The sequence below is a fragment of the Schistocerca nitens genome, chromosome 7 (genome assembly GCF_023898315.1).
Source record: "Schistocerca nitens isolate TAMUIC-IGC-003100 chromosome 7, iqSchNite1.1, whole genome shotgun sequence".
Lineage (NCBI taxonomy): Eukaryota > Metazoa > Arthropoda > Insecta > Orthoptera > Acrididae > Schistocerca > Schistocerca nitens.
In genome coordinates, this window is record NC_064620.1 from 217,399,971 (window position 1) to 217,424,072 (window position 24,102).

The 24,102-nt window shown below is 39.8% G+C and overlaps 1 protein-coding gene across 5 annotated transcripts in view; it reads left to right on the top strand.

Annotated features, from left to right (window-relative positions):
• The window catches only part of LOC126195432 (uncharacterized), a 455,740-nt gene that overhangs the window by 86,954 nt on the left and 344,684 nt on the right, over positions 1-24,102 (top strand). For all 5 annotated transcript variants that reach the window (XM_049934050.1, XM_049934049.1, XM_049934046.1 and 2 more), the window contains exon 2: positions 733-772. Coding sequence is in view for 4 of the 5 variants with exons in the window: in XM_049934049.1 (XP_049790006.1) it covers positions 733-772 (40 nt within the window). In the remaining variant the exon portion in view is untranslated. The remainder of the gene's footprint in view (positions 1-732; positions 773-24,102) is intronic.

The window sequence follows — 24,102 nt, forward strand, 5'->3', positions numbered from 1 at the left end:
TGAACTCACGCAGTAAAAGGTGGGGACGTGAGATCTGCAGGTTGCTGTGTCGTTGAAATCGTCGCCATTTTCACCAAACCAGGTGAACGCGAGCCAGGGCGTTCTTGGGCGTACCTATAGCTATGCTAGCCACCCCAGGTGGCTGTTCTCTTTTTATAGAGACGTTGAAATTGTAGCTTCCTACAGATCGGAGAACCCTGCAGCTAATATTATACGGCGATACACATCTGGAAAAATTTTCAGTAGGCAGGCAAGGTTGCAATTTCAGAAAAAAATGTATTACTATCAACATAGTGCAATAAAACATAAAATACTCAGCTGTTGAGTAATATTTTCTGTATTTGTAGCGACGTTATAGTAACATTCAGCAAGTGCGTTACGAATTCGGTGTTGTTATTACTTGATGAAGGTGTTAATAAAAAAGGATGACTAGGGTTTGCGAAGCCCAGGGTCATTCTGGGGACGGAAGGAGAAAGAAATCAGCCGTGCATTTTTCAAAGGCGCCACCACTTGCCTTAACCACTTTAACTAAACCACATTAAAACCTAAATCTGGATGGCTGGATGGGCATTGAAACTGCTGTCCTCCCCAATGCGATGTAGTGTCTTACCGTTGTTGATGAAGGTATTGTGTGGTTTATCTAAAATGCCCATTACTTAACACGTTTACAATCTATTGCACTGAATTAGTCTCATCCCTGCTATTGTCACTAATTGTATCTATTTTTTTCAGGGTCACCAGTGCTGGCCTGAAGTACCTGTTAACGATACAGGTGAGTTGCAAAACATTCACTGGCTAGTGTTGGAAGTACGAGGGTTGAATGAAAAGTAATGCCACCACCTTTGTTAATTGGGTTTGGAAGGGAATATTTTAATAAATCAAACTCAGAAATAATCCTTAGAATGTGATCTTTAATTACCAACATTCACTTTTCCACATAATCGGTAGCCAATTGGATACATTTCTGCCAACGATGAACAAGTTTTCTGAAGCCGTCACAGAAGAAGTCGACACTCTGTTTCCGCAAACACAGTCTCATAGTTCTCTCAACGTCTTCATCAGAAGCATAACGATGTCCCCGCAGATGGGACATTTCGTTATCGAGAACAGATGGAAGTCAGACGGAGCTAAATCTGGACTGTATGGAGGGTGCCGTGTCTCTGAAGTTCTGCTATAGTGGCACGTGAAGTGTGTGGTTTGGCATTGTTTTGCTGCAGGAAAACACTTCTCTTTTCCTTTCGGACCCTTGTTAGCCGTCGTTTCAGACTTCGCGGCGTTGTGGTGTAACGCTCTGAATTTATTGTTTTCCCACGATCAAGGAAATCAACATGGACAACACCATCTGCGTCCCAGAACACTGTGGCCATGATTTTTCCAGCTGAGGGCTGCGTCTTGAATTTCTTTTTCTGGAGCGAGTCTTTGTGCCGTTATTCCATAGACTGACGTTTCGTCTCCGGGTCGTACTGGTTCAAAATGGTTCAAATGGCTCTGAGCACTATGGGACTCAACTGCTGAGGTCATAAGTCCCCTAGAACTTAGAACTACTTAAACCTAACTAACCTAAGGACATCACACACATCCATGCCCGAGGCAGGATTCGAACCTGCGACCGTAGCGGTCGCGCAGTTCCAGACTGTAGCGCCTAGAACCGCTCGGCCACTCCGGCCGGCGGTCGTACTGGTGTACCCACGTTTCGTCTCCTGTCACAATTGAATGGAGAAAGGCGTCACTTTCGTTCTCGTAACGCGAGAGGAGTTCCTGGAAAATTTCAAGTCTGTGCCCTATCATTTCAGGGGTCAGCATCTGGGTTATCCATCGTGCACAGATCTTCCGATAGCCAAACAAAGCAATAATGTGAGCCACACGTTCTTGTGAAATGCCGATTGAGCTTGCAGTTTCCCTTTGAGTGATATGACGATCGTCCTGAAGCAATCTGTCAACATTTTGCTTGTGGAACTCGGTGGTTGCTGTCGCAGGCCGTCCAACTCTTTGTTTGTCACGAAGGTCAGATGTTCCCGCATCAAAATCTTTAACTTTCTCGCCCAGCGACACACAGTACTCACATCAACACAATCACCATAAACTGCTTTCATTATCTGATGAATCTCCTTTTTGACACCTTCCGCTGTCAAGAATTCAATGACTGCACGTTGCTTAAATCGCATTGACCGACCGTATGCTCAGGGTTCCATACTTTACACTGTAACAGCACGACCGTTCAATGTTAAGGCTTCCCGCCAACTGGAGCTGTAGAAAAGAGGCTACGGAACACGCCAGTACTTGCCGTATACCATTGCTGTCAACTGTTGAAGAGTTACGAAGGTTGGGACATTACTTTTCAGCCAACCCTCGTACAAGCTACATTTACTGCCTCCAAAAAAGAAGTCACTAAGGCTCAGTAGAGAGTCTACGAGCGGTCCCATGGTACTCAGTTCAAATCCTGGTGGTGGAATAAAATTTGGTCATCAGTATTTGGCCGATAAAATTTATTGATCACCAGACCTTGTACTGCTACTTCAGCGGAGAAGGCTACGTGCCGGCTACAGGTCTCAATCTACACTCATTCATAACACAGCAAATGCAGCACATCACTGCGGAAGCACTCATCCACATGATACTAGCAACGCTAGTAATGATAAATTTCCTTCTTCCCATTATTTCGCGCAAATTTTGACTGAAGGGAGACCTTGGTACGAATACAGCAAGCAGATTCAAATAGTTGAAGGTTGCAATAGTCTTTCAGAGATGAAGAAGTTTCCACAGAATAGACCAGCGCACACAGCTCCATTAAACCAGTCTTCGGACTGAAGACCAAAAGAACATCATGCACAATGAGACATAGCTGTAGAGTTCACAGCACCAATCACATGTTTTTTTTTTTTTTAGTCAGAAGTCTTCTGACTGGTTTGATGCGGCCCGCTACCAATTGCTCTCCTGTGCCAACCTTTTCATCTCAGATTAGCACTTGCAACCTACGTCGTCAATTATTTGTTGCATATATTCCCATCTCTGTCTTCTCTACAGTTTTTACCCTTTACAGCCCCCTCTAGTACCATGGAAGCTATTCCCTAATGTCTTAACAGATGTCCTATCATCTTGTGCTCCCTTCTTGTCAGTTTTTTCCATATATTCCTTATCTCGCCGATTGTGTGGAGAACCTCCTCATTCCTTAACTTATTAATCTACATAATTTACAACATTCTGCAGTAGCATCACATCCCAAATACTTCGACTGTCTTCTGTTTCGGTCTTTCCACAGTCCCTGTTTCACTACCGTAGTACGCTGTGCTCCAGTTACATCGTCTCAGAAATTTCTTTCTCAAATTAAGTGCTTCTCTTGGTCAGGAATGCTCTTTTTGCAGTGCTAGTCTGCTTTTTATGTCCTCCTTGCAAGTCCGTCATGGGATATTTTGCTGCCTAGGTAGCAGAATTCCTTAACTTCATCTGAAGTTAAGTTTCTCGCTGTTCTAATTTCTACTACGTCTCGTTACTTTCGTCTTTCTTTGGTTTATTCTCAATCCATATCCTGTACTTGTTAGACTGTCGATTCCATTCAGTAAATCCTGCAGTTCTTCTTCACTTTCACTAAGCATAACAATGTTATCTGCGAATCATACCATTGATATTCTTTCAGCTTGAATTATAATGCCGCTCCTGAATCTTTATTTTATTTCCGTCGTTTTCTCTGTGATGTATAGAGTGAACAGTAGGACGAAAGACTACATCCTTGTCTTACACCCTTTTTAAACCGAGCACTTCGTTCTTTGTCTTCCACTCTTATTTTTCCCTCTTGGTTGTTGTACATAATGTATTTTAACTGTCTTTGCCTGTAGCTTACTCTTATGTTTCTCACAATTTCGAACGTCTTTTTCAGGTCGACATGTCCTATGAACATGTCTTGATTTTTCCTCAGTCTTGCTTCCATTATCAATCGCAACGCCATAGTTGCCTCTCTCGTGTTTTTACATTTTCTACAGCCAAACTGTTCCTCATCTAACACATTCGCAATTTTCTGCTCCTTCTTCTGTATATCATTCTTGTCAGCAGTTTGAAGTCATGACCTGTACATTATTCTTGTCAGCAGTTTGGATTCATGACCTTTTAAGCTCATTGATAATAATTCTCGCACTTGTCTGCTCTTGCAATCTTCGGAATTGTGTAGATGTTGTTGTTGTTCCGAAAGTCTGATGGTATATCGCCAGTCTCATATGTTTTACACACCAATGGGAATGGTAGTTTTGTTGGCACTTCCACCAATGATTTTAGAAATCCCGATGGAAGGTTATCTATCCCTTCTGCCTTACTTTATCTCAGGACGTCAACAGCTCTTTTAAATTTTGATACCGGATCACCCATATTTTGCCTGTAGAGTCGTGCTGCTTCAACTGTCCCGTCACCAGACAAGACGTTCCACTCACAGAGACCTTGAATGTACTCTTTCCATCTGTCTGCTCTCTCCTCTTCATTTAACAGTGAAATTCCCATTGAACTTTCAATGTTACCGCCTTCGCTTTTATTTTCACAGAAGGTTATTTTGTCTTTTCTATATGCTGAGTCTGTATTTCTGACCAACATTTCTTTTTCGATTTTCTCACATTTCTCATGCAGCCGTTTAGCCTTAGCTTCCTTGCACTTCCCGTTATTTCATTCCTAAGTGACTTGTGTTTCTGTATTCCTGAATTTCCCTGAACCTTTTTGTGTTTCCTTCTTTCGTCGACAAACTGAGGTATTTGTTCTGTTACCTAGCAACGATATAAACTGCAAATGGGAAATATAATGACATAAGCGACTTTCACAAAGAGTAAATTGTTATTCCCGCCACCTGGAAACTCGGACACGCCGAAGCTCGTCGATTGCTCGCGTGCTACTGTCGTGGGCATCTATGCAAAGTGGTCGAAGAACGGTGAAACCGCCGCGCGGGGTAGCCGCGCGGTCTAGGGACCATGCCAAGGTTCGCGCGGGTTCCCCCGTCGGAGGTTCAAGTCTTCCCTCGGGCTTGGTCGTGTGTGTGTGTGTGTGTGTGTGTGTGTGTTGTCGTTTGCATAAGGTACTTTAAGTTAGATTAAATAGTGCGTAAGCCTAGGGAACGATGACCTCAGCAGTTTGGTCCCATAGGAACTTACCACCACCACATTGAAACCAAGAGTAGGCGACAAGGTTTTTAACGCCCACGCATCATCTCCGAACAAAGAGGTCGGAGGCTTGCCCACTCTGTAAAGGTGTATAGGCGGTGATCTGTGGCAGATCTGACGGCAGAGTACAGTGCTGGTACCACCATAAGTGTTACGGAGTGGGTGTCCAGTGAACGCGGTTAAACACGGGGCTCCGTAGCAGACGTTCCATACGTCTTCCCATGTTGACCTAACGACATCGCCATATACGACTGCAGTGCGCATGGAATCATCGAGATTGGATTGTGGAAACGTGTCGCCTGTCTTGTTACACGATGCGCCGTCATCCAGGCGAACGTTTGCTCGAAACATGTACCGCGTCACATACGCAGGCCGGTGGAGACACTATTATGCTGTGAGAAACATTCATCTGGGCTTCCATGGGACGAGTGGTAGTAATGGAAGGCACCATGATAGCTGTGGACTTCCTGAACATTATTGCGGACGACTTGCTTCACTCAGTGAAGTACCCTCTCAATGGAGAAAAGTCTTCCGAAGTAAGAGTGATTTCAGGGGTGCCGCAGGGGAGTGTCATAGGACCGTTGCTATTCAGAATATATATAAATGGCCTTGTGGATAACATCGGAAGTTCACTGAGGCTTTTGCGGATGATGCTGTAGTATATCGAGAGGTTGTAACAATGGAAAATTGTACTGGAATGCAGGAGGATCTGCAACGAATTGACGCATGGTGCAAGGAATGGCAACTGAATTTCAATGTAGACAAGTGTAATGTGGTGCGAATACATAGAAAGAAAAATTCTTTATTATTTAGCTACAATTTAGCAGGTCAGCAACTGGAAGCAGTTAATTCCATAAATTATCTGGGAGTAGGCATTAGGAATGATTTAAAATGGAATGACCATATAAAATTAATCGTCGGTAAAGCAGATGCCAGACTGAGATTTATTGGAAGAATCCTAAGGAAACGCAATCCGAAAACAAAGGAAGTAGGTTACAGTACACTTGTTCGCCCACTACTTGAATATTGCTCACTAGTATGGGATCCGTACCAGACAGGGTTGATAGAAGAGATAGAGAAGATCCAAAGGAGAGCAGCGCGCTTCGTTACAGGATTATTTAGTAATCGCGAAAGCGTTACGGAGATGATAGATAAACTCCAGTGGAAGACTCTGCAAGAGAGACGCTCAGCAGCTCGGTACGGGCTTTTGTTGAAGTTTCGAGAACGTACCTTCACCGAGGAGTCAAGCAGTATATTGCTCCCTCCTACGTACGAGACCATGAGGATAAAATCAGAGAGATTAGAGCCCAGACGGAGGCATACCGACAATCTTTCTTTCCACGAACGAGACTGGAATAGAAGGGAGAACCGATAGAGGTACTCAAAGTACCCTCCGCCACACACCGTCAGGTGGCTTGGGGAGTATGGATGTAGATGTCTTCGCCGATAGCGACTGCATCTTCTAGCGGCATAACTGTCCGCGTCACAAGGCTAAAATCGTGCTATAGTGAAATGAAATGAAGAGCATGATAGAGAACTCATTTTGAAGTTTGGGCCACCAAATTCGCCTGGTCTGAACCCAATGGCACTCAAGCTGGACGCTATCGTGTTGACTAATATCGGCACATAATTTATGGGAATTGCGTGACCTGTGCATAAACATCTGGTGCAAAGTTCTTCTATAGATCTGACAAGGACTTACCGAATACATACCACGCAGAATCGCTACTGTGTTGCATTTCAAAGATGAACCAGAGCGATATTAACCAGCTGGTCATTATCTTTCCGCTCATCAGCGTAGCTGTGAGCGTGCGTGTAGCAACTCTTTCTCTGTTCTGACAGATGTAAAATTATTGGAGTTAGCAGCGAGTACTCGAGCTTATCCTACTTCCATCACGAAACTTTTATAATTATTACATTACCTATCAGTGTAACTGTTTTTCAAATTTCGTAACTCACGAACGTGTCTTTTAATTTGTAAAGGAGTTTCTACCAACGCAGAAGTTGTCGACACAATTTTTGCGTTGTGGGAAATGTATGTGAATTTTGATTCATTTTACGCTTCGTGGAATTTATGGGAGCGTATAAAATGCAAGTAAATCATAAGGCTGTAATTATGTTACAGGATTGAAAACGTCGTGTTGTTTATCAGTAGTCTGCCAAATTCTTTATCAAGACGTAGATAATATTGCGTGGACGGCTAATCCTTTTGCCAGAGATAAGGCAAATTTTCTTGTGTCCGCAAAAAGTAAACAGTAGTTGTATACATACAAAGGCCCTTGGAAAGTTGACGTGCTGTCCAGATTACGTGATTGATTGATTATACTCTTTTATTTTTCACTACACGATAATACGAGCATTTCACAGTGTCATGACCGATTTCAAACTGTCAGCTCTCATCTTCAGATTGTGAATAAGAAAAAAAGAGGTAACAAAGAGTCGTTAAAGACGCTATAAAATCTGCCAGCTAACTATCTAGGCAATGACTTAAAAAAAAAGACTGAAACTGTACCTGAAACGTATAAGTATATCTAGACATTTAAACATTCTATAATAAATGGAGATTTATGTTTCAGAACGAAGGAACCTGATAAACTACTGAACGAACAGAACAAGTTCTCCACCAACACGTATTTCAACATCTACGACGAAGAAAAGGACTTCTCACAGCTACCACTTATGTTACTGTTTTAGGTGGAGTTTTTAACTTACCAGCTATAGCCTGGGAGACACACGTAATTAGGACGGAGAGCAGGAATAGAACATCGAGTGAATATTTTCGAAGTGCTTTGTCCGATTCGTGAACATAACCTCTTATGAAGATAACATCTTAGACCTGTTGGTGACAAACAGACACCAACTTTTCGACTCAAGTAGCTACAGGGAGTATATGACCATAAGCCCCGTTACAGCATCACTGAATATGGTTGTAAGTAGGAATACAAAGAAAGGCAGGTAGATCTTTCTCCGTAGGAGGAGCGACAAGAAAGGGATTTCAAAGGGACTGATGGCCCTGCAGTTTGGTCCCTTTACATCCCAAATCAACCAACCAAACAAAGAGGTTTCAGATTATCTGAGCGCTCAGTTCGAAAATTTCATCTCCAGCAATGACAACGTTGAGTATCAATGGACAAAGTGCAGAAATATTGCACAATTCGCTTTAGACATCGGTGTGCCGAGCAAAGTTGTGAGGAATGGAAAAGACCCACCGTGATTCGACAGCGATGTTAGAAAACCGCTAAAAAGGCAAAGAGAGCTTCAGTGCGAGTTTAAATGTAGCCAAACCCTCAAGACAAACAAACGTTGACCGAATCCAAAATCAACGTAAGGAGAGCCATATGTGAAGCGCTAGATCAATTCGAAAGTAAAATTCTGTCTACCGGCTTGACAGAAAATTCTAAGAAGTTTTGGTCTTGCGTTAAATCAGTAAACGGATTGAAGCATCTGTCCAGACAGTTTGTGAACACAGTGACATTGAGAAGGAAGGCTATACGTGACATTAAACGTCTGCTTCCAAAGCTGTTTCACAGATGAAAATCGCACAGTAGTGCCTCTCTTAAATCGTTGCACGAACGGCAAAATAGCTGGCAGTGAAGTAAGTGGGCAAGGAGTAGAAAATTGCACAACAGAGGAATGCCACTAGAACTGACGGGATACAAATGCGAGTCTACCAATACGATCCTACATAAAGTATGCGAAAGAACTTGCACCTCATATAGCAGCTGTGTGCCGTAGGTCTTTGGAGGAGCGAAGTATTCCTGATGATTGGAAAAAGGCACACGTTATTCCCGTTTTCAAGAAGAGCCGTCGAACAGACGTACAAAACAATAGGCTTGTATTCTGACGTGTAGTCAGTTGTAGAATTTTGGAGCATCTTCTATACTCGCGTATTATGGCATTTTTAGAGGTTGGAAATCTTTGTAGGAACCAAAACGGGTTTCGGAAACATCGATCGTGTGAAACCCAGCTCGCTCTGTTCGTCCTCGAGACCCAGAAAGCAGCAGTTACAGGTGCCCAGGCACTAGAGATCAGAAACGAGCTCCGTATACTCACTTTAAACTCCCCAGTAAGTCCTGTGTCGTCCCCTCCGAACTCGCCAGCTCCGCGTGCCCCTAGACTCGACTCGTGAGTCTTCACCCCAGCCCACTCATCACCTGAGTCTGTTGTCGGAACAAATAGACCCGATTCGCTTACAAGGGAAACTCCACATCGCATCCCCCCTCCCCCCTTCCCCCCCTCAGATTTAATGGTAAGAGGGCCCAGTATACAACCCGTCAAAAGCTGAACACAGATCAAGCACGAAAACAAGAAGAGGGTGTACTGGACTGTGAAAAAGAAAGAAAAATAGAAACAGTGAAGGATCCAAGTACAAGAAGGGCAACATGAGATAATCTGTCAAAGCCGCGGTGACGCGGTTAAGTGGTCACGGTGTTGGATTGCAAAGCGGGCGAGCCGTGCTCGAAGTTCCCTCGTACTATTTTTTTTTATTTTATTCTATTTTTTCCGCTGTTCGCTAAATTCAGATTTGTCTGTGTCCTGGTGTAACGTCCGTTTGCAACAGCGAGATGTGGGGACGGGACTATAATGAATGATGATTCTGTACAACTACCCTAGTAGCAATCAAAAGAAAGTGGCTTTCGAATGGGAAACGCTAGCGTACGATGATAAGCGACAAGTGAGTCGAATCCTCCACAGGAAAACACGACTGGTGTGTCATACACGGCTTTAGAGACAGTACGTCTGCCATATGACAGGAATCTCGTATCGATGCACATAATTTGTACGCCTGGTGAATGAATGAGATATGCCTAGGTGTTCGTATGAATGTGATGCGATCACTCTCAAGGAAATGGTGAAAACATAATAATTTGGTCACATAAGCTGCAACAACAATTTCTCTCTGTTCTTTCAAACATATTGAAAGGTGGCTACACTGAGCCACAGCGCCAGAGATCGCGCTAGAGAGTATTGTTCCGCCGCCTCCACTGGCAGTGATTATTGAGAACTCGTAGTAGTCAGTGCTTGGGGAGAGCTCGTGGAAGTCAGTGCTTGTTAAGAACTCGTAGCAGAGAGTGTTTGTTGAGATGTGCTAGTAGGGAGTGCTTGCTGAGATGTGATACTGAAAAGTTCTTGTTGAGATGTGGTAATAGCGAGTCGGTGTGGAGATATATTGTAATGATTAGAGTGATTTTGGTCAATATATGAAGGTAACGAAACTTGATTTATTTTGCATTATTTCCATGTTTTAAATAATGCGTCATTACAGGTTCAGTCAACAAAGCATCTGGCTTGTGTTCTTGTATTAGAGTGTAATTCTGGTTTTCTTGAGTAATTATGGTATTTTTATTTTCTATAATTAATTCAGTATAAATGATATTTAAAATTTCTTGTGTTATTGAAGAAGAACCGTGCCAGATGCGTACGTTGAGTCATACTTCCACACACAGAACAGTTACACTTGTGCTTTGGTTTCGTAGGTTTTATAGTTGCTGGGGACTTAATTAATTAATTTTGTTAATGAAAATTTCCATTTCATTCTTTGTTATTGTTCTATACAGTCAGATAGCGTAATAATACTACTCAGGGCCAACAGTTACGAGACTTCGTAACCGAACAGACAGTTACTAAACAAAAAATTAAAAATTATTTGCATTATATTTAATTAAGCCCCCATGCACGTGGCGACCGCTGCTTCGGATCGTCCCTTGGAATTCTTCTGATTGTAAAAATAGTAGACAGTAGCATTGTTGTAGTAATTTGTAGTTTAGTAATTATAGTCTATTTTGCATGTGTAGATTTGGCAATTGGCATTCTTCTAATGGTATTTTTCAAAATTTAATTTTTATTGCCTTGTATACGCGTTTGACGATTTAGTGCAATTATTTCAATTGTTCGTTAATCGTGTTTGAGGGAAACATTTCGAGTGAATGGTATTGTTGGAGATAAAGAGTCATTGTGTGTAATTTTCATATAGTGACGAGTTTTGTATGTTTTGTAAATGATTATGCGTTCGATGAAAAAGGCAAAAATGATGGATAGTGAGAATGACGAAATTGTTGACATGGCGAACTCGCCAACACAGGAGAACAGTATGATGAATAATGAAGTGGGAAACAATTTAATAAGTCGGGAAAATAGTCCGGAACCATTTCAAAATTTTTCTCAATCAGGAAATTCACAGAATACGAGATTAACGATAGAAGATTCTGAAATAGTATCGAACACAGATAGCTTTACAGCTATGACGAAGGAAACTGGTTTTGCGGGAAATGTTAGGGGCGAAAGGAGTTTCGAATCAGTTACTATGGAGCAGTTGATGAGTGCTATATTAAAAATGGAAACACGGTTTGGATCTGAATTAAAAACACAGATGGGCTCACTGGGATCACAATTAGGAACAATTATAACTGAGATGAAAGCAATGACAACACGGTTATGCTCAAAAATAGGAACAATTGAAACAGAAGTAGGAACAAGTAAAACAGAGATGGAAACAATGGAAACACGGTTAGACTCACGAACAGGGACATGTTTCAAAAACATGAAAGATGAATTAAAGAAAGAAATTAGAGAAGAAGTACAACCGATTTTGAATTCTCACAATAATAGATTAATTGCAGTAGAGATTAGACAAAGGGAACAAGATAGAGAACAGGAAGAAAGAGATCGCGTGATAGTACAAAAATTTTCAGAGTTAAATTTACAACGTGCACACGATAATGAAGAAGTATTTGAAAGAATCGAGGAATCCGTACCAAATGACTTAGCGCAACAGTGTGAACAGTCAATTACTAAATGTGACAATACCGAAACCCGAGTCGCGACACTTACGGAAGACGTAAGTAAACAGAAAGAAAAAATAGGTGACTTATCGGAAAGAGTTGAGGAGATTTCAGATAAACTGACAAGTCTTAGTTTAAATGGGGACACAGATTCGGATGATACAGCTCCATTGCCATTTTCAGAAACCGAAGAGTACCAGAACACAAATAAGCATGTTGAAAATCAGGAAAAAATTAATGAACGCGTTAAAAGGGAAGTTGAGGCATTACAAAAGCAAGTCAAACAAATTGAAGACGAAATTGTAGGAAAAGACAGTAGAAGAAATTTGGAATCACAGATAGCAGAGGGGTTTGAAGAAAATAATTTCTTTCATTTACGGGATGCAACAAGAGAGCGCCAGGCGCGCGAACTTGACAATAATCGACATTCAAACTGGGACAGACGCGGTAGGTCTTTGTCGCCACGAGGCGAAAACTTTGACTATAAACACTTTTTGACTGTTCGGAAATTTAAGATCTTCCGCAATTCTAAGAATGACATACATCCATGTGCATGGTTAGATCAATTTATGTATGCACTCCCACCAAATTGGCCACTAAGTCACAAACTGGAATTTATGTGTGGATATTTAGAAAACGAACCGGCGACGCGGATGCGCGCACTCATTAGAGATTGTAATAATCTGAATGATTTTTATCATGCATTTCTATCGGCATATTGGTCCGAAAACACACAAGACAGAGTCAAACATAGTCTGATTATGCAGCGTAATTTTAAACAGTCTGAGTTCCGCACGCCGGCAGAATACTTTGAAGACATGATTCGAAAGAATCAGTTCCTGTCCAACCCTTATAGCCCGACTGAATTAATTCGCATTTGTTTAACTAAGCTGCCACAATCCATAAGACAAATTGCTTTAGCTGGAAGATGTAAAGACGACATTGAGACTTTTAAGACTTTGTTACAAGAACTTGAGTATGACAACGACGGCGGGACTTCTTGTAACTTTTTCAGTAACAGTAATTATAATAGATTTTCAGAGAAAAGGGATAGTGATCGGAACGGGCGTTATATGGGTAACTTTGAGAATGACAGACGTAACAGACAGGATAATAGATACCAGCCTTATGACAATAACAGACGTTCTAACAGAAATTACACAGACAATTATAATAACGGTAATTCGTACCGGAATGATCAATCATACGGAAACAGTAATCGGTATCATCAAGACAGAAATTATCCATACAGTAATAGAAATTCTTACTACAGAAATAACCAGGATAGTAGGTCTAACAGTAATTTCAGAAGTGACAGTCGAAATTATACAAGAAGTAGTTATGCAGACAGACAGGAAAACAGAAATTTTAATAACAGACACAACCAAGAATTTGCATCTAACAGACAGGAAGGACCTAATTGGCATCCTCCGCGTGACAGAAATTCAGAGAGACAAGTGGAAATAGTAGAAATTGATCCGCGAAATGACGGGAATAATCAAAGACGTGACGCAAACAATCGACCATGACTTGCAGCTTCGGCTTCTGGCAGCAATATAGACGGTTCAGAAAGTAATGACACTACAACTTTACACTACGTACGCCTGGAAGATATGAGAGACATTTTGCTAGGCGAAAAGGAAAATAATGTAGACGCATTTTTACATCCTGTTATTGAAGTATGTGTGGGTAAGAATAAGTTCACTGCAGTTTTAGATTCTGGGAGCCCATTGAACGTCATTAGTGAATCAGTTTTTCGTATATGTGAAAGAACTATTGCCTGTCCTGTGTTACCTATTTCTAAAACTACAATTCGAGGAGCGATTTCTGGAAAAGGTGTGGAAGTTAAACAACAGACCAACCTAAATTTCGTTTGTCAAGGATACGAATTGTCTGCTAATTTTATTATTGTTCCATTACTCAGTACACAGATTATATTAGGTATGGAGTTTCTTAACTCACATAAGGCAATTTTGAACTTTAAAGAATGAAGTGTGAATTTGAGTGTTGCCGGAATGCCGAAATGTTTGAAATTTTTCGAGTGTTTAGCAACATCTGAATCAGATACAAAATGTTTAAGGTTTCTTACTTCTGATGTTTTCGTTGAGCATTATGACGACAGTGTGTTTATTCATGACAATGACAATAGATACAGAGACGCGATGGAGGATATAATTAGTAGCGAAGAATTAATTAATGAAAAGGTTAAAAAAGCTGAAGTGCCAGATGACGTTGCAAGAGAAGAGCTGCACCATATTTTGACTTCACATGCTACAGTGTTTAGTCATCACACAGGAACTATACAAGGCTTACAATATTTATTTAAAGTAAAAGAACACACACCATTTCGCGGAAAAACGTACGCTATTCCTTTGCCTTACAGAGACAAGGTTAAGAATGAACTTCAATACATGTTAGATCAGGGCATTATTGAGCCAGCAGTCAGCCCTTATACCAGCCCATTACACGTTGTTCTTAAAAAGGATGGGTCAATTCGTTTGGTTCTGGATTCCAGACAGATAAATAATATCATCATTCCTGAAACTGACCGTCCACAAAATTTAGATGAACTTCTTCAACATATCCATGGAATTAAAGTTTTATCCACGATTGATATGCGCGCAAGTTTTTGGCAAATAGAACTCCACCCTGATTGTAGAAAATATACTGCATTTTTAGCCTTTGGTAACTGTTACCAGTTTCGGAAATTGCCGTTTGGACTTACTGTATCTTCTGCAGCATTCATTCGTAGCTTAAATGAAATTTTACCTGTTTATCTTCGTGACAATATTACTTCATATGTTGACGATATTCTTATTGCTAAACATTCTTGGAGTGAGCACAACAAAATTTTGGATTCATTATTACGTATTTTTGCAAGAGTTGGCATTACAGTGAACTTGGAAAAATCTGAATTTGGTCGTTCTCAGGTGAAATTTCTCGGTCACATTATTTCTACAGAAGGTATTCTTCCTGATCAAGAGAAACTAGATGCTATTCGTAATTATGCTGTTACTTCCACAAAACGTGATGTTCGTAGTTTCCTTGGTGTTTGTAATTTTCTTAGACGCTTTGTTAGATTGGACAATTTGGCCACACCTCGTTTATGTGAACTATCTGGAAAGAAATCTAATTGGTGTTGGGATGAGGAAGCTCAATCAGAATTTGAACAACTTCGTGATGCTTTAGTTGCTGCTCCACTTCTTTCACATCCGGATTTATCTAAAGATTTTTGTTTGGCGACGGACTCATCATACAAAGGCCTAGGTGCACATTTATTTCAAGAGATAGAAGAAAACGGCGTTGTAGTACAGAAGACTATTGCATTTGGAAGTCGTGTTCTCTCTAAATCCGAAAAGAATTATTCGATTACGGAACTTGAAGCTTTGGCTGTTGTTTGGGCTTTCACAAAATTTCGCACATTTTTGTTCGGTAGACATACTAAGGTTTACACTGATCATCGAGCTTTGGAATTTCTTATGTCGACAAAATTAACTCATGGCAGATTGTCACGATGGGCGTTGTACCTGCAGGAATTTGATTTTAGTATTGTTTACATACAGGGATCTTCAAATATTGTTGCTGATGCTTTATCACGTGCACCTATGGGTTTGAAACAAAGTGCTGAAGAGGACTGCAAAGAAAACCACTATTGTTTGATGTACATTCAAGGTGTTGCGTTTGAGAACTTTATTTCGTCTTCGCTCCAGGACATCGCTAAGGAGCAAAATAAGGATCCAATCTGGAAGGACATTAAGGAGAAGTGGAGGAGAAAGGAAAGCGTAGCGATCAGACAGTATTATTTAGTTTGCAATGACATTCTTTTCAAACGAAAATCGGTCGACAACTCTGTTTGGTTAGTTTGTATTCCTGATGAGTGGGTCAATAAATTGATTTGGTACACACATTTCAGTTATGCGCACTTTGGTCCCAGAAAATGCTTTCATAAATTACGAGAAAATTGCTACTTCAGTAACATGGAAAAACGTATTCGATCTGTTCTTGCCAAATGCAAATTATGTCAAAAGGCTAAGCCGCCAACAATTTCTCACAGAGCACCGTTGTTTCCTATCATTCCAGCGAAATTAAAGGACATGGCTGCAGTCGATTTGTTCGGTCCAGTGGTTCGTTCTACTAATGGTTTTGCGTACATTTTCGTAGCAGTGGAATTGACATCAAAATATGTGTGTTTTACACCTTTACGCAAAGCAACAGCTCGTTCAGTATCTAACGCTTTCATCAAACATTTTCTTAAAGAAGTGGGTCATGTTGATAAGGTTATATCAGATAATGGATCACAGTTTCGCTCTAAAATTTGGCTTCATACTCTACGGCGTCGTAAGATTAAACCAATTTTTATTTCACTTTTTCATCCTCAATCTAATGCTTCAGAGAGATGGATGAAGGAAATCAATAAATTGTGTCGTCTTTATTGTCATCAGAATCACAGAACTTGGGATCAGTATCTTCATATTTTTCAAAACATTCTGAATGAACTTCCTAATGACTCAACTTCTTTACCGCCTCTATTGATATTAAAAAATAAAGTACCAACAAATCGCATTTCTGAAATCGTTCCTTTTCCGCCTTCACGGAAACTGCGGCATTCTGAAGTTGTCAACCTGGCTCTACGAAATATTGCGTCTGCGGCTGCAAGAAGAGAGAAATCAGCTAAACGTCCTGGTCGTTTAAAAATCTTGTCAGTTGGTCAAAAGGTGTTAATTAAGTCTCATCGTTTGTCTCATAAAGGAAAAGGCTTATGTCGCAAATTTTTTCTGCTTTATAACGGTCCATATAGAATTCGCAAAATTATTCATGATAACACTGTTGAAGTAGAAACTCTTAAATCACGACGCTCTAAAGGAATACATCATATATCGAACGTAAAAATTTTTGTGGAATGACATACTTTAGAGAAACTAACAGCTACATGTAAACATGCGGAGAATACAAGGATACCGCGCTGTGTTTTGGCGGCGGCACATACTCAAAGCAACAGTCAGTCTGCGCGCCGCACAAGGCAGTCGTTGACCGCAAACAATCACCTTCTACGTCACGCGTCTACAGCTGATCCAGCGCTCAGTGCGAATGTACTGACAGACGTAAACAAATACACAGTCTAATTTCTCGGATTAAATTCAGTATAAAGCTATGGTGACTTTATAAATTATGTTATTAACGTTCAGTATTTTTCAGGATACGGTTGTGTAAAATATTTAAGACCTTCAGGTAAATTCTGTGCGTGTCCGACGTTAAGAGGACTTGCTATCGAGAAATTTTCAGGAAGAATGTCATTTCGAAGAAGAAAGTAATAAACAAAAAAGGTAACGATTAATTGAGTTTATTTTTCAGGTAACATATTTCCACTTAGGTACGTACTTTAGACGTAATTTGCTGCTTGCGATTACGTGATTCATACTTTGTGCTAAATTTCATGTTCTATGAATTTACTTGTGAAGCGACGTGCTTGCGTACATTTACTGATTTTGACAATGATTGATTAATGAATAGGGTTGTTATTTGTATATATTATGCATCGCTTGTCTGCTATGCTTTTTCACTGATGTCATATTTTTTTTATTATGTGCCTGCTGTGCTTATTTATTTAAATTGTAATTGACAACTGATTAATTGTGCTGACTGTGGTTACGTATGTAAGATATACTTCGTGATTTATCTGCTTGCGCCTTCATATTTACTTATTAAGGTTACGTATGAACATTTATTTGCTTATGCTGATATGATGCTAATGACCTGTTTATTGTGTGAGATATATATTTGCTGCTTTGCGTATGGTTTGCATATTTACACATTTCTGTTTTGTTGTCATAACTATTCTTTAATTTGCTATATATAGAAATGCTGATATGAGGTGTACGTACATGGAGTTTAGGCCACACTATGGTATTAATTATAGATTGTTCGCTTGATGGAGACTCGTTATAGGGATTGTGCTGCATCCACTTGTTGACATTCTGTTCTCTACTGGTATATTTACTCTCTATTGCATGTTTTGCTTACGCTCAGTGCCTTATATTTTTAAGATAAGAAAATGAACTGCTATAATTCGACGAACGACATTAGTACAAGAAACTTCATAGAAGTCACATGAGCTGGAGGTTTTATGGAAGCTGTATAAATTTATGCTAATAGGAAGGAAGCTAACGACATGACATACCAACACTAGGTTAGACCATTAACAGTTATTACACTGCATTCTTCGTGAGCAGTTGAAATAGGAAGTGACACTTGACACAAGAAATACTCCACATGTTTGCTTCTGTTTGCCATAATTTTTGAAGTGGTGTACACACTGAAATATCACGATCATTAACACTTTGTAATCGTACTTAATTACTGAAGGTTATTCAAACTAAAGGCTTTTAGAAGTCATGTATGAATTTCTTTGTTTAATGATGGACAAGGTAAACAAAATGTATCTTATAATTTATAATGAGTAGCAGATTTGGATCAGATGGATTACACGAGAGGTTGTGTGTTGACATTGTGTCTTCGGATTGTATGAGATGATGAATTGAGGTTTGCATTAGGATTTTGTCTGCACTTGTTCGAGGAGACTGACTAGAGGAAAGAGTTGTTATGGAAGTGAAATGATATTGGCAATGAGGTTATATATATCGACGTTTGAAGAGGTATGATTGAGGTATTGAGGTTATGTGATGCTGATGATTATTGGAGTTTTGGTGGATAAGAGGTGAAGTAAGTGAGGAGCATATTTTTTTTTTTGTTGGTCTATATGGAACAAGGAGGATAAAGATGGCAGACTAGAACACTAAAGTAGCAGGAAGATTGTCTACACACACACTTTGTTAAATCACTAAGCAGTATATACTTTTTTTTTGGAGAGAGGAAGTAATTGCATATCTTGGCTCACTGACAGTTGTTCAGCAACCGTACATTTTGATCTGGCTTGGCAAACATTGGTCTTGACATGATGACTATGACGTTGACTAACTATTATTGACGGTTATACATTGCTGCCACTACTACTTGATACACATGATGAACATAAAATTTTGACAGAATTGCATTTACACAGTTAACACTATTCAATTACACAGTAGCACTAATGTGGATGAAAGATGAGTGAGTGTGTTTTGTGTGTTTTCCTTTCCTAATCCTACCCACCTATCTCCTAAATATTATTTTACTTGTTTGTTGTGGCTTGCACTGACACCCATAAATATTATAGGTTTACTGTTATTTGTGTATTGTAATAGTTAATAGGACAATTATCTGATATCATTTGTGTGTTTGTTATGATTTGTATGTTTAGTGTAAAAGCATTTGTATGTGGATTCAAACTATTGTTCATGCCTGAACTGTCTGATTAGTGATGGTGCTGCACTTTTCAACATGATGTGTGACACTTAGAAATGTTTAATTTCTGCTGATGAACTGTGTGATTAGTGATAGGGAATATTATGGACTGTTATTTGCACTTTTTCTACATGATTGGTGCCACTAGGACATGTTTAATTTCTGCTGATGAACAGTGTGATTAGTGATAGTGAATTTTATGGACTGCGGTCAGCACCTGGTCAACATTACTGGGTGCCACTGATGGACTGCTTCTACCGAAATGATGTCACTTGTTGCTGTGTGCACCTGCTCAACATTGCTGGTGCCACTAGTGGAACTGCTTATACTGAAATGGTGTTACTTGTTGCTGTCTGCACCTGCTCAACATTGCTGGTGCCACTAATGGAACTGCTTCTACTGAAATGGTGTTACTTGTTGGTGTCTGCACCTATTCAACATTACTGGGTGCCACTGATGGACTGCTTCTACTGAAAAGATGTCACCTGTTGATACCTGCACCTGTTCAACATTGCTGGTGCCACTAATGGAACTGCTTATACTGAAATGGTGTTACCTGTTTATGTCTGCACCTGCTCAACATTGCTGAGTGCCACTGATGGACTGCTTCTACTGAAATGGTGTTACTTGTTGGTGTCTGCACCTGCTCAACATTGCTGGGTGCCAATGATGGACTGCTTCTACCGAAATGATGCCACTTGTTGGTGTCGGCACCTGCTCAACATTGCTAGGTGCAACTGATGGACTGCTTCTACTGACATAATGTCACTTGTTGCTGTGTGTACCTGCTCAACATTGCTGGTGCCACTAATGGAACTGCTTATACTGAAATGGTGTTACTTGTTGGTGTCTGCACCTATTCAACATTACTGGGTGCCACTGATGGACTGTTTCTACTGAAAAAATGTTACTTGTTGGTTTTTGCACCTGTTGACCATTGCTGGGTGCTACTGCTGGAACTGTCAACTGCTTATTCTTGAGCTATGGAAAGCGTTTATGTGAATATTTGTATAAACTGATTTTTTGTGTATTACTGTTGGTGAAAAGTTATGAGACTCTTACCTGCACATATTCGTCATTGCTGACGCTATTAATTGAACTGTTTAACCACATAATACTTGTGTAAACTGTTATGTAAAGTCACATGTATGAAAGAATTTGTATTGCTTACTGTATTCTATATAATAGGTTATTGAAAGGTCAGTGCAAAGCCAAAATTTTATCTAGTTATATGATATTTACGCATTAATATTATCTTTTATTTTTGTCTGTATTTTTTTGACGAATTTGGTGGTATTTTCACCACCAATGCTGGCAAAAATACCATCAAATTCTAGCCCGTGGAGGAAGGGCATATGAAAGGTGGCTACACTGAGCCACAGCGCCAGAGATCGCGCTAGAGAGTATTGTTCCGCCGCCTCCACTGGCAGTGATTATTGAGAACTCGTAGTAGTCAGTGCTTGGGGAGAGCTCGTGGAAGTCAGTGCTTGTTAAGAACTCGTAGCAGAGAGTGTTTGTTGAGATGTGCTAGTAGGGAGTGCTTGCTGAGATGTGATACTGAAAAGTTCTTGTTGAGATGTGGTAATAGCGAGTCGGTGTGGAGATATATTGTAATGATTAGAGTGATTTTGGTCAATATATGAAGGTAACGAAACTTGATTTATTTTGCATTATTTCCATGTTTTAAATAATGCGTCATTACAGGTTCAGTCAACAAAGCATCTGGCTTGTGTTCTTGTATTAGAGTGTAATTCTGGTTTTCTTGAGTAATTATGGTATTTTTATTTTCTATAATTAATTCAGTATAAATGATATTTAAAATTTCTTGTGTTATTGAAGAAGAGCCGTGCCAGATGCGTACGTTGAGTCATACTTCCACACACAGAACAGTTACACTTGTGCTTTGGTTTCGTAGGTTTTATAGTTGCTGGGGACTTAATTAATTAATTGTGTTAATGAAAATTTCCATTTCATTCTTTGTTATTGTTCTATACAGTCAGATAGCGTAATAATACTACTCAGGGCCAACAGTTACGAGACTTCGTAACCGAACAGACAGCTACTAAACAAAAAATTAAAATTATTTTCATTGTATTTTAATTAAGCCCCCATGCAATATGTCGAAGTTGCTTTCCGTTTTGAAAGTTTTGACTGTTGAATTCCTTTGTTGCAACGTAGTTCACACTGTTTATTTGTTCTTCTGATTTCTGTGAGACGTCTATGCCGTATCTCGCCTGGTCTCTCAATTCTTCAGATTTACTTGCGACAGTAATGTACTCTTACCACTTGACTCGTATTCTGTAACCAGTGTATAGTATGACAACTACCAAGACTACAGAAAGTGAATAGACATTTCAATGACCAGACGGACACTTCATAATATTGTAAAAAAAAAAAAAAATAAATAAAAAAAAGTCGGCACGAGGGAGTTTTGAATACATTTCGTCCGCTTAGCAGTCCAATACCATGAGCGCTTAAAAACAACGCCGTGGATCTCCCATTTCGCTCACTGTTGCACTTGTTAAGTTTGGACTGTTCACTGTTTCTATTTTGCTTTGTTTTCACTGTTCAGTATACCTTCTTCTTGTTTTCGTGTTTGATCTGTGTACAAATAAATCTCAGAGGGAAGTGATGGCGAGTTTCCCTTGTCAGAAAGGAGAGCGAGTTGACGAGTTCGCAAGTATAACCGCAGACTGGCGGCGTTCCTGCTACATACGCAACTATTTCGAGAGAAATTTCCGCTATTAAACTGTAAAATACTATTAATTTGTTTCACACAATCATGATTTCGGATTCATAGCCACTTCAAGTGCAAATTGAAATGTCACAAATATCCGATGTGCCTAAATTGAAGAAGTGAGTTACAAGATGTACACGGAAAGTAAGGTCCGATTTGGCGCGAAATATACACCACTGTGAAAATCCGATGGACTTTGCACAGATGTGTTGGGCAGTGTCTTTGGTATGCCTATCGATGGCTTCACGTCGCTCTTTTTCGTTCAGAGCCCAAAGTGATCATGTAGAAATTCTTAAAACAACTGTGTCTCCCGCTAAGTATGTGGATCTGATGAGAGATTTCGCCTGAAGCTATGCAGCTCACATAACATAAATGCCATGCGTTTCTTTTTTCGAGACAATTCTCAGCCGCATTCCGCAGGGGCAATGAAGACGCTCCTCCAGCGTTTTCGATGGGAAGTGTTTGGTCACTCACAGTACAGCCCTTAATTGGCTCCTTCTGATGTTCATCTCTGCTCACATGAACCACTGGCTATGAAGACAACATTTTGGCACAAACAACGAAAGACAGACCAGCGTAGAGAATTGGCGGAAAGCACACATGGCTGCTTTCTGTGAGGAGGATAATGGAAAGTTTGTACAATCTTGGACTGCATAACTGTTGCGAATAAAAAATTTTTGATTTTCACTGTGGTTTCCATTTTGCGACCGATCGGACCTTACTTTCCGAACAGCCCTCGTATAATGCCAATATAAAGACTGACTGGTTAGCAGTGAATATTGTTTTGTTCATACATACGTTTATATAGATACAACATTATTGAAGACTGCTGTAAATTTATTTTAATATTCAGTACCTATTCAGAGAATGTGTAACAGTTAGTTGACATATGTACAAACATTCGAAGTGTTATCGAATCTGTAACGACAGTACCAGAAAGCATGACATGTGGATGAAGTGCCATCTCTAAATGCTGATTAATTATTAAAATAAATTACAGAAATGAAAAGTTACACAACTTGCTGTTAGCCCATAAATGTAAACCGTCGTGACCAAATGAATACAGAAATAGCAAGCTTTTTTGTCGCAGTGATATAACAGTGATGTTGCTCTGTGTCCGTTTTCGTTTTACACAGCATATGTGTTTTCCCATGGTGGAGGTGGAATAAACAAGAATACAACCACTTTGTTTGCATAGGACGAAATTTGTGTTTTTCGTCCGAAGCGTGGACTGTAGCATGAAACTTCTTCCCCTTTTCATAAATGCTGAAATTTAAAAATAGTTTTGATTTGTTAAAATTCGTTAAAAATTATATAAAAATCATGTCATATTAAGCAATGTATAAAACCTGCCTATGACTGTTCTTTTGGCGAATACAGGGAAGTATGAGTAGACAAGAGATTATTTCAGTGCACCTACAAAACCTCGACCTCCGCCTGCCGTTGCCCTTCGTTACACTGACAACGCATTGGGAGCGTTACTTCACCGTTTGCACCATTTGTGCGTTTAGGTATAATTTTAATCTTTTCTGTAATTATGTAGATAGTTACTTGGCACATTTTATAGGCTCTATAATGAGTCTTTGCCTCCTCTTTTTATTTATTAGCAGTCTGAAGATGATTACTGCCTGGTCGAAAAGTGTTACAGAGGTGTAAAATGCTCATCTCATTGGATGGTAAAAATCAAAGTACAAAGACTTTTGTTGGCACAGAATGTCACATCATTCCGAATTCCATATTTGTAAATCGGGATTAGACGAAATAAAGTGACGTTCTGGTACAAATACAAGAGTAAGTCATTATGACAATTTTTAAACGTTTAGAGACAAGCTGTGCTATAGAATTGACAGTATGCTACAAAAGTAGTGACCCACTAGAATGCATCAGTGGGCATCAGCAGAAACTTATTCTAGATGGGACAGGACCGTAAAATTGCCTGTTGTTTACATAACATTTATTAAACTTGAGAAGTGTGAGGACCCAAGAATTAAACTTGACAGGAAGTGCAGAAAACTTTAATTTAAAAAGGTTGATAATTATGCTGTCAATGTTGTTTGAGGATAGATCACTTTTATATCTAAAACATAAGCACATTCCACTAGTGTATGAA